Genomic DNA, 14,982 nt, shown 5'->3' on the forward strand with positions numbered 1-14,982 from the left:
TGTGTGTGTGCACATGCACATGCGTGTGTTTTGGGACGAGGTGTTTGCTGGAGTGTGTTGAAGTATTATGGCTGTCCTGGGGGCGGTGTAGGGGAGGTGTAGGGCTGTAAGGGGAGGAGGCGTAGGGATGGTGACTATTTGGAAGACTTTGTAGACTGATGTGGGGCGTGGGGGGAAACTCGGGGAAGCTTCCTAGGAAGCGGGGCGTGGCTGTAGGGGGATCTGTCTGAGAGGCCGCAGGAGGCTGCGTGGGGCTGTGTGCAGTGCAGGTCTGGGCTGTGGTGGGGGTGGGGCTGTACCGTCCTAACAGGGCACCTCTTAGGGCAACTCTGTCCTGGAGGTCCTGGGGGATTGTGGTGGCGCTATGAATAGAGCCACATGGGGGACTCTGTGGGAAATAGTTAAGGCTCTGGGGGCCGCATTCAGAGCTGCGGGGCCAGTGTGAGCTGCGGAGGGCTGGATGGGGGATGGTAGAGGCCCTGAGAGGCCCCCACAGCCTTGCCAGCTGAGCATGGGCTGTACTTCCTTAGGGGCGGGGGCTCCCGAAGTCCAGACATCTTTTCTTCTCCGTGGGGCTGACGTGAAGGAAGAGACACCAGGGACTCACAAGATGAGCGAAAGGAGCCGTTCGTCCCTTCCCATGCTGCCCTGCAGCCAAGCTTTATGAACGCCTAGCTCAGGACACTTTCTGAAGCGTCTCTTTGTACTTTCTCAACAGGACAACGTGGATCTTGGAGAGCTGATGTTTTCCCTCTGCTATCTTCCAACTGCTGGCAGGCTGACCATTACCGTTATAAAAGCAAGGAATTTAAAGGCAATGGACATAACAGGAGCATCAGGTGGGACATTCTCAAGTTCAGACTTCCTCATAGGGTTTTAGAGGCTTACGAAGTGTCTAGTAGAGTAACGACGTGCATGGAACCAAACTACCTCGGTTTAATCCCAGTGCTAGACCTCCTGCTGTGTGACCCTGGGCGAGTCCCTTAACTTCTGTGCGCTTCCGATTCCCCATCTGTAAAATGAGGGTAACAGTAGTATCTGGCTCATGGGGTTGTTGTAAGATTAAGTAAGTTAATGCACATAAAATCGTAAGAATAGTACCTGGCACGCACTAAATGCTACCTAATGTGAATAATTATCATTATTCCCTCTTAGGTCTTCTTCACCGTAACTGTGAACTAGTCCTAAAGTCTACATGTGTTGATGCAGTTTACCTCACTGGGTCTTTCCTCAGATATAAGCAGTCACCGTCTCAGGTCTATGGAAGAGTGAAAAATAATCTTACATCCTCATAAAAAGCCCATCAATGAACTATGCAGTTTGGTATTGCCAGTGAATCGAGCATGTACACTTAAATTCTAGACCAGAACAAAAAATGCCCCACTACGCAGTTCCTACTGTACAGCCTCCACAGGGGCTCCCAAAATGTGGTCATAAAACACCCAGGCCACTGGCTGTAGATCACAGAAATCAAAGGACACCGATGCAATACAGTCTGCTTACTGTCCCCCGGTATTTTTCCGAGAGAAAAAAAGACGGGGCCCCCTCTGGTCCTCTGAGTCCCTCCTGGACAGTGTTATGGAGTCAGTAGTTGTGCAGGTCATGCAGGAGAGAAGGCACCCCCCACGGAGCGGAAGGAGAGTGAGGGGGAACCAGAAAAGTCCCACTGGAAGTGGGGACCAGCTTTGTCACCTGTCCCCCTCTGCTGGTGTTGCACCACAAGCAAGCCGTTGGCCTTTCTTTCCCTGCCATGCTGCTGTGGGCAGCTCTGGGGCACGAGGCCCCTGCACTGCCCAAAGTTCTCCCTGTCATCTAGGTGTTCTGCCTGTCCCTTTCCTAAAAACCTGATGTTTAGGATTATTTCCTGGGGTGGCTCAGTGTTCGGGGCCGGCGGCCTGCTTCCCCTGCCTTGGAAACACTTTTGCATCTCCCCCTGTTGAAGCCCGGCAGGTCTTGAATCTAGCTGCATATTTTCTACTTCGATAACAGATGTTTTCACAGTCCTTTTAAATTCCACACACTTGGAGGAGACAGAGTCTTGTGTTTTTTCTTGAATGAATGTCTTAATTAGCCTAACTCTCGTCACTGCCGGCATCGTATTAATTAAAATCCTCAAACCCCAGGCCACAGGCACAGGTAAGGGAGCTCTGCATCCCATTGTCTGTGGAACCCCACCGTAATGAAGCTCCCCCCTGAACCCACATTATCCTCACAGTCCCCCTGCTTCTCCTGCTTGTACAGATCCCTACGTGAAAGTGTCGCTGATGTGTGACGGCAGACGACTGAAGAAGAGGAAAACATCCACCAAGAGGAACACTCTGAACCCTGTTTACAACGAAGCCATAGTCTTTGATGTCCCTCCCGAGAACATTGACCAAATCCACTTGTCCATAGCTGTCATGGACTACGACCGGTGAGATGCCTGGAGCTCTCTCTCGGGGCAGGTCTGCCATGCCCGGGGCAGGGAGGGCAGAGGGGGCGTGGGCCGCAGATGCTCCGCTGGTGTCCCAGGCTGCAGGGAACAAGGCAGGGGAGCACCCTGGGGAAAGCTGACTGACAAGGAGTCAGCATTTTCTGAACCATGCTGTAGTGTCCTATTACCCAAGTGCTTCCTTGCTCTCCCCGTTTTCATTTCTTTCTCCTTCCCCATCCTCCCCGCCTCCTCCCCTCTCCATCCCTGCACACTCCTCAGAATATCAGCCTGGGAAACCAGGGCCCTGCAGGTCTTAATCTTCTCCCGTGCAATCCTGCTTGGCCTTTGTGGGAATATTCCACTCAAAATAGCAGAGTGATTCCTTTAGCCACGCCATCAACATTTCTAAATACATAACTCTGTTATTTCTTTCCCTTCTCCCAATGTGTTTAATAAAGATCATTTCCATCCACTTAAGTCTGAAAGCAAACAGAAATGTTCTCTTGAAAATGCTAGAATCAGTATGGATGACAGGGTACATTAAAATGTATAAGATGCTCGACTTTCTAATTAATACAGCACAGAAGAGATATTTATAGCTTGCATTGTAGCCAATTGTGTATTTAAAGGACAGATTTGAAAAACAGTCATTTTAATATGCAGAGGAAGTACCAACAGGGAATTAGACATGTTAAACCAGTCATTAGACTGAAATGCAAAGTCTCTTTTTAATTGGAAACCTCCCACGTGGTCTGGGCACAATTATAAAAAAAAAAATCATTCTGACTTCGAATATAATCTTACAAATATTATTTGTAGCTCAGAATTTTCCCACATACCCCCGAAATGTCAGTAAACCAGCTTCAGTACCCCGAACACTCTTTCTAGCAGATGCCTAGGTCAAGCAGAACATCTTCCAACCCAGGGAACACATGGCTTGGCTCAGCAGCCTATGGGTGTGACAGCCCACGTTGGGCAATAGACCTTATCCTGTCTTCTCTGCAGGAAACGCAACACCAATAGTGTCAGCCCACAGGAGGGGCCATTGCCCACCAACCGTGGAAAGCTAGGCCAGCTTTTTTCAAGCGATTGCCAAGTTTCCCGCATCGACAAATCTGATTATATGAGCTCTGCTTCAGTTCAATTCTCAGTAAACTCATGAATCTGCCTGGAAAAATCCATGGCAGAATTCATGGGGCTTCTGCATGCAACTGATTTTAATGAGCATAGACTCGAATATCCTTCACACTCCCCCACCCATGTCTCGCCCTTATTCCCTACATACAAATAGGAGAAAAATCACTCATCTTTGCAGGAAGGAAAAAGAAAGCCCATGAGTTTGGATCCCAAAGAGTTAAAGGATGGGCATATTGTTCTAGTTATGCAGACAACTTCTAACCAAAAACTGGTAAGGGTGAAAAATTGTCCCAAGGCAGGGATATACCCAGGGAAAGTTTCAGAGATATTAGTCCTGAAGTTACAGAAGCTTAAGTATCTTTCTAAAGGAGGGAGTCAAGTTGGGTCAAAGAAGCAAAGATGGGCTTGGAAGGAGGGGAGAGCGTGAGAATGCATGTTCTTTGAAGAGAGGGGTTGCCAGGAGACTAGGAGCTATCTCCACCCTGCCCCCTTTGTAAGCTCCAGACCACCGCTACCCTACATGGTGCATCTCCTTTACCCACATTTGGTTGCCTCTTACGGGAATTTGAGCAGCCATTAATGCAAGGAACTCCTTTCGATGGCCTCCTTTTCATTACATAGGTTTGAGACCTGGAGGTCAACCTAGTTCTTGAACCAGAGTTGTCCCCCTTAGCTTGCGTCAGGAACAAATTAAGCCACTCCCATGTTACAAAAGCTAGGGTGTGTGATGGCCACACTCCACTCTTCCTCTCTGTGCCCCCAAGGACAATATTGGATCCCAAGTTCTATTAGGTGTTAAGCTTGTCCTGTAGTTTTAAATGAGGGAATGAGAAGAACCACCCTTCCCCTAATTCCTACTAGTTTAATTGAGTAGGTTTTGCTCTTACATACCAAAATTTTAAGAAAAAATTATTGTGGGCCATTTTCACAGTGTAGGTCATAATGAGATCATCGGCGTGTGTCAAGTAGGCAACGAAGCTGAGAGGCTGGGCAGAGACCACTGGAGTGAAATGTTGTCGTATCCTCGGAAGCCCATCGCACACTGGCATTCCTTGGTGGAGGTAAGACCCTACTCCCACATGTTGCACTTCGTGAAAGAATAAATGGTTTGCTGTTGAAATGTAGGAGCCACCAAAGTGTGAGCGTACCAGGCTCTGTGGTTACTGATGGATTTCTCTGGTTGGCTTTCCTGGGCCTGTTGGAAATTGTGTTCAATCTAAGGTTGTTGAGTGTATGCACCCTACCTGTCTAGTAGGTTTCAAACATTGATCATTCATCACTCACTTTGTTTGTCTTCAAAAATGATCGAGATTCTCTGATTCCATGTTATGGCTTTGGGTATCTGCAAGATCTGGATGAGTGTGGAGTTTCAGGGTGCCATACGGTGACTTCCAAGTAGCATCAGATAGAACTTGAGACTGGGAGAGAGGAGGCCCGGACTCCAGGGCTGCTCTAGCATTAACCTGTGATATTGGACAAGCTGGATATAATCAGATTCAACTACATGTGATAAATATCCAAAAAAACAACAAATGCAATGGAAATTTATCTCTCTCTTACGCAAAAAAAGGTCCAGGGATGGCTAGGTGGCTCAGTTGGTTAAGCCTCTGCCTTCAGCTTGCGTCATGTTCCCAGGGTCCTGAGATCAAGTCCCACATGGGGCTCCTTGCTCAGCAGGGAGCCTGCTTCTTCCTCTCCCCCTGCCCCTCCTCCTGCTTATGCTCTCTCTCTCTCTGACAAACAAATAAATAATCTTTAAAATAAAATTAAAAACTAAAAAAGGTCCAGAAGAAGCCAATCTAGAGTGTTATAGTGGCTCTGTGATCAATAGAGACCTAGACTTCTGTCTTTCTGCTTCACTGTCCCAGTATGGGTTTGTTTTGTTTTTCGTTTTTTTGTTTTTTTGAGGTTACCTCATTGAATAATATGGCTGCTAAGCTCCAACCATCACATCTCTTCCAGGTCACAGGAAGGTGGAGAGAGAAAAGCCAAAAGCACACACATTGTCTTTTACAGGATTTTCCTTGCTGTCTCATGTAACACATCTACCCGTATTTAACTTAGTCACAGAACAGTCACCTGGACACATGTGGGAAATGTATTCTTTTGTTGGGTGGAAATATGCGCAACTGAAAACCAGGGTTCTGTGCCTGAGGAAGAAGGGAGGAGTGAATACTTGCATACAGTAGGCCATCATTCTGCCTCACACCTTTATTCATTCACTCACCACCCCCTTCCCCCATCACTTACCTCATTTATGCTTCCCCCGTCCATCTTTGCCCACGGACTCACTCTCCTATTTATTTACTAACTCATTCTCTCCATTCGTGAGAGTCAAATGCCGTATTAGATAAAGAAAATAGATGTAAATAAGAAACCTTCCCCCAAAGAGCTAATAGATCACAAAAGAGACAGAAGAAGGCATGCAAACCAATCATTAAAATGCGCAGTCATAAGCTTTAACGTCCACCAGGTGCCACGGGAGCACAAAGGAGGGAGGTGAGATTGTCCGTGAAGCGTTCTCCCTCCTGCTCTTGGTAAGTGAAGGAAGGGAGCCCCTGGGAACTGGGACTCCAAGGAGCATGGGTTCCAGGCAGAGAACTTTCCTGTCATTCTCCCAGCACAGGCAGCTCTGTTGCCTGCAAAGCCTTCCTGAGAGGCCAAGACAAGAGCCTCGCAGTGCGGGATCTGCGGCCATCGAGAGTCAGGAGAGTCAGGCTGAAGCAGACGTGCTGGGCCACTGTGGAGGGGCAGCGGGCCCGGGGAGGAAGGGGCTGTCTCCCTTTGTTGGAAACCGTACCGGAAGGAGAAGAGCAGCACAGTCCTTATGGACTGATTCTAAGCTGCGGGGCCGTTCGGTGTATTTGAGCAGCACCTAGAGCCCCCTAATTTACAGATCCCTGCAGACACCTCTGCCCCTGGGCCATTGAAGCTAGGACTCTTTCTTTCCTGGACTCAAAATTAATCCCTAAGGGAGACCCACAGACCCCGTGAACCACCTGAAAAGCAGCTGGGAGACGGAGGCAGCCCCAGCTGCCCCTCGATTCTTCAGCTCCTGGTGGAGCTCCAAGGAGTCGGTGTGTGGGCTCACAATCCTGCCTGCGTCTGTCAGTAGGAGTGGCCATCAGAGCAGTTATAATAGACTTTTTGCACACTTGTGAGCGAGCCACTGCTGACTTTAAGTCTTGCTTGTAACCTGGAGGGTGCTGGAGTGTCACAGAGCTCTCCACTTCTCAGGGCACGGGGTGGGGAAGGAGTGAGGTTTAGGGGTGTGGTGTGGGGCTGAGACAGGGGTCCCGATTTGGTGCACAGGCAGCTCCTTCTCAACACCCTTGCTGGGGAGGAAGGACATGTGGTGCGTTGCACACTGGGCTCCCGAGTGGCAGTGCACGCACGGTACCCAATGGGAAGCGTAGAAAGCACGCCTTGGAAGCTGCCTTCGCGGCCGAGGAGAACGCGCTGTTTTTGCAAACCTAGGAGATATTCCCTAAACCCTGAGCCCTTGGCCTTTTGCAAATGTGTGTATGACAGCTGTGTGAGTGAGAAATCAGTGCTTTTGGGGTTAAACCACCGAAACTTGGGAGTCGTTTGTTGCAGCAGCTAGAATGGCTTCGGCGGGCACGAGGGGGATTTCGTAACTGCTGCAGCAGAACCACACGCCCGGCACAGCGAGGGTCCCTCTGCTCCGCGGCGTCCTGTCTCTTCGAAGTACGTGCCCAGGACTGCACATCCATCCCCAGAGCGGAAGCCATACTTTCCCTTTTAAAAATAAACGTGCAGCTAGCAGGATTGGGGCACTGGTANCTGTGGTTACTGATGGATTTCTCTGGTTGGCTTTCCTGGGCCTGTTGGAAATTGTGTTCAATCTAAGGTTGTTGAGTGTATGCACCCTACCTGTCTAGTAGGTTTCAAACATTGATCATTCATCACTCACTTTGTTTGTCTTCAAAAATGATCGAGATTCTCTGATTCCATGTTATGGCTTTGGGTATCTGCAAGATCTGGATGAGTGTGGAGTTTCAGGGTGCCATACGGTGACTTCCAAGTAGCATCAGATAGAACTTGAGACTGGGAGAGAGGAGGCCCGGACTCCAGGGCTGCTCTAGCATTAACCTGTGATATTGGACAAGCTGGATATAATCAGATTCAACTACATGTGATAAATATCCAAAAAAACAACAAATGCAATGGAAATTTATCTCTCTCTTACGCAAAAAAAGGTCCAGGGATGGCTAGGTGGCTCAGTTGGTTAAGCCTCTGCCTTCAGCTTGCGTCATGTTCCCAGGGTCCTGAGATCAAGTCCCACATGGGGCTCCTTGCTCAGCAGGGAGCCTGCTTCTTCCTCTCCCCCTGCCCCTCCTCCTGCTTGTGCTCTCTCTCTGACAAACAAATAAATAATCTTTAAAATAAAATTAAAAACTAAAAAAGGTCCAGAAGAAGCCAGTCTAGAGTGTTATAGTGGCTCTGTGATCAATAGAGACCTAGACTTCTGTCTTTCTGCTTCACTGTCCCAGTATGGGTTTGTTTTGTTTTTTGTTTTTTTGTTTTTTTTGAGGTTACCTCATTGAATAATATGGCTGCTAAGCTCCAACCATCACATCTCTTCCAGGTCACAGGAAGGTGGAGAGAGAAAAGCCAAAAGCACACACATTGTCTTTTACAGGATTTTCCTTGCTGTCTCATGTAACACATCTACCCGTATTTAACTTAGTCACAGAACAGTCACCTGGACACATGTGGGAAATGTATTCTTTTGTTGGGTGGAAATATGCGCAACTGAAAACCAGGGTTCTGTGCCTGAGGAAGAAGGGAGGAGTGAATACTTGCATACAATAGGCCATCATTCTGCCTCACACCTTTATTCATTCACTCACCACCCCCTTCCCCCATCACTTACCTCATTTATGCTTCCCCCGTCCATCTTTGCCCACGGACTCACTCTCCTATTTATTTACTAACTCATTCTCTCCATTCGTGAGAGTCAAATGCCGTATTAGATAAAGAAAATAGATGTAAATAAGAAACCTTCCCCCAAAGAGCTAATAGATCACAAAAGAGACAGAAGAAGGCATGCAAACCAATCATTAAAATGCGCAGTCATAAGCTTTAACGTCCACCAGGTGCCACGGGAGCACAAAGGAGGGAGGTGAGATTGTCCGTGAAGCGTTCTCCCTCCTGCTCTTGGTAAGTGAAGGAAGGGAGCCCCTGGGAACTGGGACTCCAAGGAGCATGGGTTCCAGGCAGAGAACTTTCCTGTCATTCTCCCAGCGCAGGCAGCTCTGTTGCCTGCAAAGCCTTCCTGAGAGGCCAAGACAAGAGCCTCGCAGTGCGGGATCTCGGAGAGTCAGGCTGAAGCAGACGTGCTGGGCCACTGTGGAGGGGCAACGGGCCCGGGGAGGAAGGGGCCGTCTCCCTTTGTTGGAAACCGTACCGGAAGGAGAAGAGCAGCACAGGCCTTATGGACTGATTCTAAGCTGCGGGGCCGTTCCGTGTATTTGAGCAGCACCTAGAGCCCCCTAATTTACAGATCCCTGCGGACACCTCTGCCCCTGGGCCATTGAAGCTAGGACTCTTTCTTTCCTGGACTCAAAATTAATCCCTAAGGGAGACCCACAGACCCCGTGAACCACCTGAAAAGCAGCTGGGAGACGGAGGCAGCCCCAGCTGCCCCTCGATTCTTCAGCTCCTGGTGGAGCTCTCCAAGGAGTCGGTGTGTGGGCTCACAATCCTGCCTGCGTCTGTCAGTAGGAGTGGCCATCAGAGCAGTTATAATAGACTTTTTGCACACTTGTGAGCGAGCCACTGCTGACTTTAAGTCTTGCTTGTAACCTGGAGGGTGCTGGAGTGTCACAGAGCTCTCCACTTCTCAGGGCACGGGGTGGGGAAGGAGTGAGGTTTAGGGGTGTGGTGTGGGGCTGAGACAGGGGTCCCGATTTGGTGCACAGGCAGCTCCTTCTCAACACCCTTGCTGGGGAGGAAGGACATGTGGTGCGTTGCACACTGGGCTCCCGAGTGGCAGTGCACGCACGGTACCCAATGGGAAGCGTAGAAAGCACGCCTTGGAAGCTGCCTTCGCGGCCGAGGAGAACGCGCTGTTTTTGCAAACCTAGGAGATATTCCCTAAACCCTGAGCCCTTGGCCTTTTGCAAATGTGTGTATGACAGCTGTGTGAGTGAGAAATCAGTGCTTTTGGGGTTAAACCACCGAAACTTGGGAGTCGTTTGTTGCAGCAGCTAGAATGGCTTCGGCGGGCACGAGGGGGATTTCGTAACTGCTGCAGCAGAACCACACGCCCGGCACAGCGAGGGTCCCTCTGCTCCGCGGCGTCCTGTCTCTTCGAAGTACGTGCCCAGGACTGCACATCCATCCCCAGAGCGGAAGCCATACTTTCCCTTTTAAAAATAAACGTGCAGCTAGCAGGATTGGGGCACTGGTACCGGATGAGATGAAAAACAGGATTGGAAAGGNACAGGCAGCTCTGTTGCCTGCAAAGCCTTCCTGAGAGGCCAAGACAAGAGCCTCGCAGTGCGGGATCTGCGGCCATCGAGAGTCAGGAGAGTCAGGCTGAAGCAGACGTGCTGGGCCACTGTGGAGGGGCAGCGGGCCCGGGGAGGAAGGGGCTGTCTCCCTTTGTTGGAAACCGTACCGGAAGGAGAAGAGCAGCACAGTCCTTATGGACTGATTCTAAGCTGCGGGGCCGTTCGGTGTATTTGAGCAGCACCTAGAGCCCCCTAATTTACAGATCCCTGCAGACACCTCTGCCCCTGGGCCATTGAAGCTAGGACTCTTTCTTTCCTGGACTCAAAATTAATCCCTAAGGGAGACCCACAGACCCCGTGAACCACCTGAAAAGCAGCTGGGAGACGGAGGCAGCCCCAGCTGCCCCTCGATTCTTCAGCTCCTGGTGGAGCTCTCCAAGGAGTCGGTGTGTGGGCTCACGATCCTGCCTGCGTCTGTCAGTAGGAGTGGCCATCAGAGCAGTTATAATAGACTTTTTGCACACTTGTGAGCGAGCCACTGCTGACTTTAAGTCTTGCTTGTAACCTGGAGGGTGCTGGAGTGTCACAGAGCTCTCCACTTCTCAGGGCACGGGGTGGGGAAGGAGTGAGGTTTAGGGGTGTGGTGTGGGGCTGAGACAGGGGTCCCGATTTGGTGCACAGGCAGCTCCTTCTCAACACCCTTGCTGGGGAGGAAGGACATGTGGTGCGTTGCACACTGGGCTCCCGAGTGGCAGTGCACGCACGGTACCCAATGGGAAGCGTAGAAAGCACGCCTTGGAAGCTGCCTTCGCGGCCGAGGAGAACGCGCTGTTTTTGCAAACCTAGGAGATATTCCCTAAACCCTGAGCCCTTGGCCTTTTGCAAATGTGTGTATGACAGCTGTGTGAGTGAGAAATCAGTGCTTTTGGGGTTAAACCACCGAAACTTGGGAGTCGTTTGTTGCAGCAGCTAGAATGGCTTCGGCGGGCACGAGGGGGATTTCGTAACTGCTGCAGCAGAACCACACGCCCGGCACAGCGAGGGTCCCTCTGCTCCGCGGCGTCCTGTCTCTTCGAAGTACGTGCCCAGGACTGCACATCCATCCCCAGAGCGGAAGCCATACTTTCCCTTTTAAAAATAAACGTGCAGCTAGCAGGATTGGGGCACTGGTACCGGATGAGATGAAAAACAGGATTGGAAAGGTCACCGTGCTTTGCGCATGGCTGAGGACGGAGGTGGCGGGAGCAGAGTCTGTGGGTGCAGACGCTCACTGTGGAGTTGGAACGTTCAAACCTCTGTGCTGCCACTCGCAAGTTGTGTGTTTTNTGCGGCCGAGGAGAACGCGCTGTTTTTGCAAACCTAGGAGATATTCCCTAAACCCTGAGCACTTGGCCTTTTGCAAGTGTGTGTATGACAGCTGTTTGAGTGAGAAATCAGTGCTTTTGGGGTTAAACCACCGAAACTTGGGAGTCATTTGTTGCAGCAGCTAGAATGGCTTCGGCTGGCACTAGGGGGGTTTCGTAACTGCTGCAGCAGAACCACACGCCCAGCACAGCAAGGGTCCCTCTGCTCCGCGGCGTCCTGTCTCTTCGAAGTACGTGCCCAGGACTGCACATCCATCCCCAGAGCGGAAGCCATACTTTCCCTTTTAAAAATAAACGTGCAGCTAGCAGGATTGGGGCACTGGTACCGGATGAGATGAAAAACAGGATTGGAAAGGTCACCGTGCTTTGCGCATGGCTGAGGACGGAGGTGGCGGGAGCAGAGTCTGTGGGTGCAGACGCTCACTGTGGAGTTGGAACGTTCAAACCTCTGTGCTGCCACTCGCAAGTTGTGTGTTTTTCCCTTTCTGAATCTCAGTTTTCTCATCTGCAGAGTGGCCATAACAGTGTCTTCTCCCAAGGGTGGTCGTGAGGAGTAGACGGTCTGCTGGATGCATGGGGAGCACCGTGGTGGGCGCATAAGAAACGCTCCGTGACGTTCTCCATCATGGTTGTTATTGTGCATGGCCCACATTGGGAGGGACTGCTGTGTGTCCTCATGGGGCTCTTATCCACAGTGTTTGTCATAGAGGATAAAAAGGAGGTTGGAAGTCCCCCATCCCCTGTATCCCGGGGAGCCATCCCCTCAGAATGGGGGAAGGGTCATTTGAGGCGCAACTGGACATAGATGCACATATTTAAGTTCTGTTTTTTCTCCTTTCTTCTTACACTCTCTGCGAACTTTTAAATGTTCTGCTTTAAAGCAAAAACAGAAATTAAGTCCCAGTTCTGTGTGTGTGTGTACATAAGCATGTGTGTATGAATGAATGAGAGAAAGGGAAGAGAGAGAATATGGGGTAGTTAGGGTTTAGTATAAAGGGGGGCTGACCTGGCAGAAGCTCGTCACTGCTGGGGGCTGAGGGACCGGGTTAGGACTGAACCCTAAGCCCTGCAGAGATCTGGCAGCCAACTCCGGGCTGCAGCCAACACACCCTGACCTTGCCAGGGCAGGTGGCAGATGGAGTCTTCAAAGCCAATGAGTTCAAAAATCCATTTCTCTCGCAGTGTTTCTGGATGGCTTCACTGCACACTCAAAGGTCAGCCAATACAGCTCCCTTTACTCTCCATGATGTTAAAGGCTTGGGAAGCTGTGCAGACTCCCCCAGAGCCGACTGCCTGGGACTTGGGGACAGGAGTAGCCCCTCCGTGGGGCCTCAGGAGGTGACAGAGCTCTTGGAGCTCCCACCGCAGCCCCCTCTTTTGTATATCCCAGAGAAGATGGTGTTGGCCTGGCCACATCCCAGCAGCTTTCCCACCGTCCTGCATGTGGAGCTGGCCTCCATCACGAACCCCAGCAAGAATAAGAAAAACAGCTCCAGGTTTTCATTGCTTCCCACTGTAGTGCCACGTAACCTCTGCATTAACAAGTAGTGACCTGGTCTCATGGGAAGACCAGACACAGACACTATTTGGCTAAATAAAATTTTACTTTTCTAAAAGGGTGAGAAGATGGAATATCCAGGCTGAATATCTAGTGAAGATCAGCAGTGTTACCCTGCCTGGCTGAGGGTCAAGATTCTAAACCCCGAAGTCCTACTCGAGTTGTGCTTGGGTGTGGATAAGTCTCCTCTCTCCAAGCTCAGCCGTTCATCCATGTATGTGTGTGAGGCTGACGGGGTTCTGCACCCGGCTGGTCTCCAGGGCCACCTCACTGAGCCCAGTGCCCCCTGCAACTAGGGCTTAAACAATCCCCATATAACTGAAGGAGCCCAATCACTGAGGGACAGGTGTGACGTAGTACACCTGTCTGGCATCTACCACCCTCTGGAGCCTCCTTAAAGGTGTAAACTTACAGCTGTAGAACTGAAGCAAACATCGGTTACTCAGACTCCCCCGGGCATTACACGAGCAGGCCCTTGAAGCCAGCTCCAGATCGTATCCACCAAGTGCCCGCAGAGCCTGCCTGGAGTCTTCAAGGTACACACATTCCCGGGAGAAGCCATTTGATTCCCCTGGTTGGGTCTCCCCCGGCCCACTTTGCTCTAGGTCGGAGGTCAGAAATGTGAGCCAGTGCCCACTCCAGCTTCCTGAGGAGGGCCCAGGCAGGATGGGGAAATTGATGCAGGCGAACCCCACTGCTACCCAGATTTTGAAGTGAGCGAGTCAGAGGCTTCAGCACTTTGGGCAAATTGTTATTTATAAAAGATTGCAGAAACAGGAGTGATTCTCCAGAAAGGAGAGGGGTTGGCTGGAAAGAACCATGCAGGAGATCAAGTTCCTATCAAAGGAGTTTGAGTCTGTGGCAGGACTTGGGTCCCGGTGAGGACTAGACTAGCAGACAAGGAAATTGAGACTGGTTGGGGGGCGTGGGGGTGGATCTGGACTGAGGGATAGGAGGGGAGAGCCCTGGAAAGTGCTGCCGCTCTGAAGCAGGGGGGACCTGAGCTGCCTATGGCACCCCCCTTGCAGGTCTTTGGAAATACCATGAATCCAGTTGTGGTAAGTCGGGAATAAACAGGCTGGCGATCACGTGCTTGGCCCTCTGAAGGGGTGGCTCAAGAACCGGGTCAGTGAGCTGAGCACAGGCCTAAGGTGTGTGTCAGGGGTAGTGATGGAGGGGATGAGGAGTTGGTACCTGGAGGGCCACATGCTGTCAGTCTCTTCCGCATGTTGTGACATGCCCCCCCCCCTGCATAATCCAACAGAAGGTCTCGGTGTCTCAGAGAACAAGATGCTTGCTCTAGATGGGAACTGAGAGAACAAGAAGCATTTAAAGTACATTAAATAGTGTAAGAAAATGTAAATTTCTTTATTCTCTAAAATGAATACCACCCTGGTAAGGAACAGGAAGGGAAAAAACATAAACTTGATCTTGCTCATTAATGTTTCTGGTCTTTTCTAGATTATTTCAGCCTCTCTGGGTTAAATATTCAGTCAGATGTCATGTTCAATTTCCTTACCACAGTTATTTCCCTTCTTCCTCGAGGCCTCTTCTCCTTCCTCCTTCCCAAGTGTAGAGAAGTCCTGTGGGGGGGGCGGCTGCATGCTTTATCTCACTTGGGACATTGTCCTTCTTGTCTTTGGCCATCAGATGCCACTGTCACTGCCTGTGCTGAGGATCTCTGCTCATGGAGCTTGCGACCTGTCCTCACAGTACAAGCCAGGCATGATTGCTTCCTTGGAGTTTGGCCCCTTCAAGGCTGACCAGACCCAAACTTGGCTCTTGCCAGCCCGACAGATCTCTGAGGTCTGGTGGCACCTCTCACTTGATGCCCGGCCTAGGAAGCCTGGGAAGTCTTTGCAGCCCTTCCCCACTTGCTGGACCTCCCTCGAACCCTGTCAGCTAACGGTCACCTCCTTTCCACACCCTCCAAACATCAGGGACACATGGGAGCTGCAGGAGACTTGATGACATTACAGGCGCCCTCTGCATGCCCGTTCAGTTTTGTGGCCTTTTCTTTTCTTTTTTTTT

At 50.7% G+C, this 14,982-nt stretch overlaps 1 protein-coding gene across 1 annotated transcript in view; it reads left to right on the forward strand.

Moving 5' to 3' along the window:
- Positions 1–14,982, forward strand: part of SYT9 (synaptotagmin 9) — a 219,467-nt gene that overhangs the window by 157,212 nt on the left and 47,273 nt on the right. The window contains exons 7-9 of the mRNA XM_034667621.1: positions 719–839; positions 2,242–2,413; positions 4,482–4,611. Coding sequence (XP_034523512.1) covers positions 719–839; positions 2,242–2,413; positions 4,482–4,611 — 423 coding nt within the window. The remainder of the gene's footprint in view (positions 1–718; positions 840–2,241; positions 2,414–4,481; positions 4,612–14,982) is intronic.

Source organism: Ailuropoda melanoleuca, chromosome 8 (assembly GCF_002007445.2).
Source record: "Ailuropoda melanoleuca isolate Jingjing chromosome 8, ASM200744v2, whole genome shotgun sequence".
In the NCBI taxonomy this organism is placed as follows: domain Eukaryota; kingdom Metazoa; phylum Chordata; class Mammalia; order Carnivora; family Ursidae; genus Ailuropoda; species Ailuropoda melanoleuca.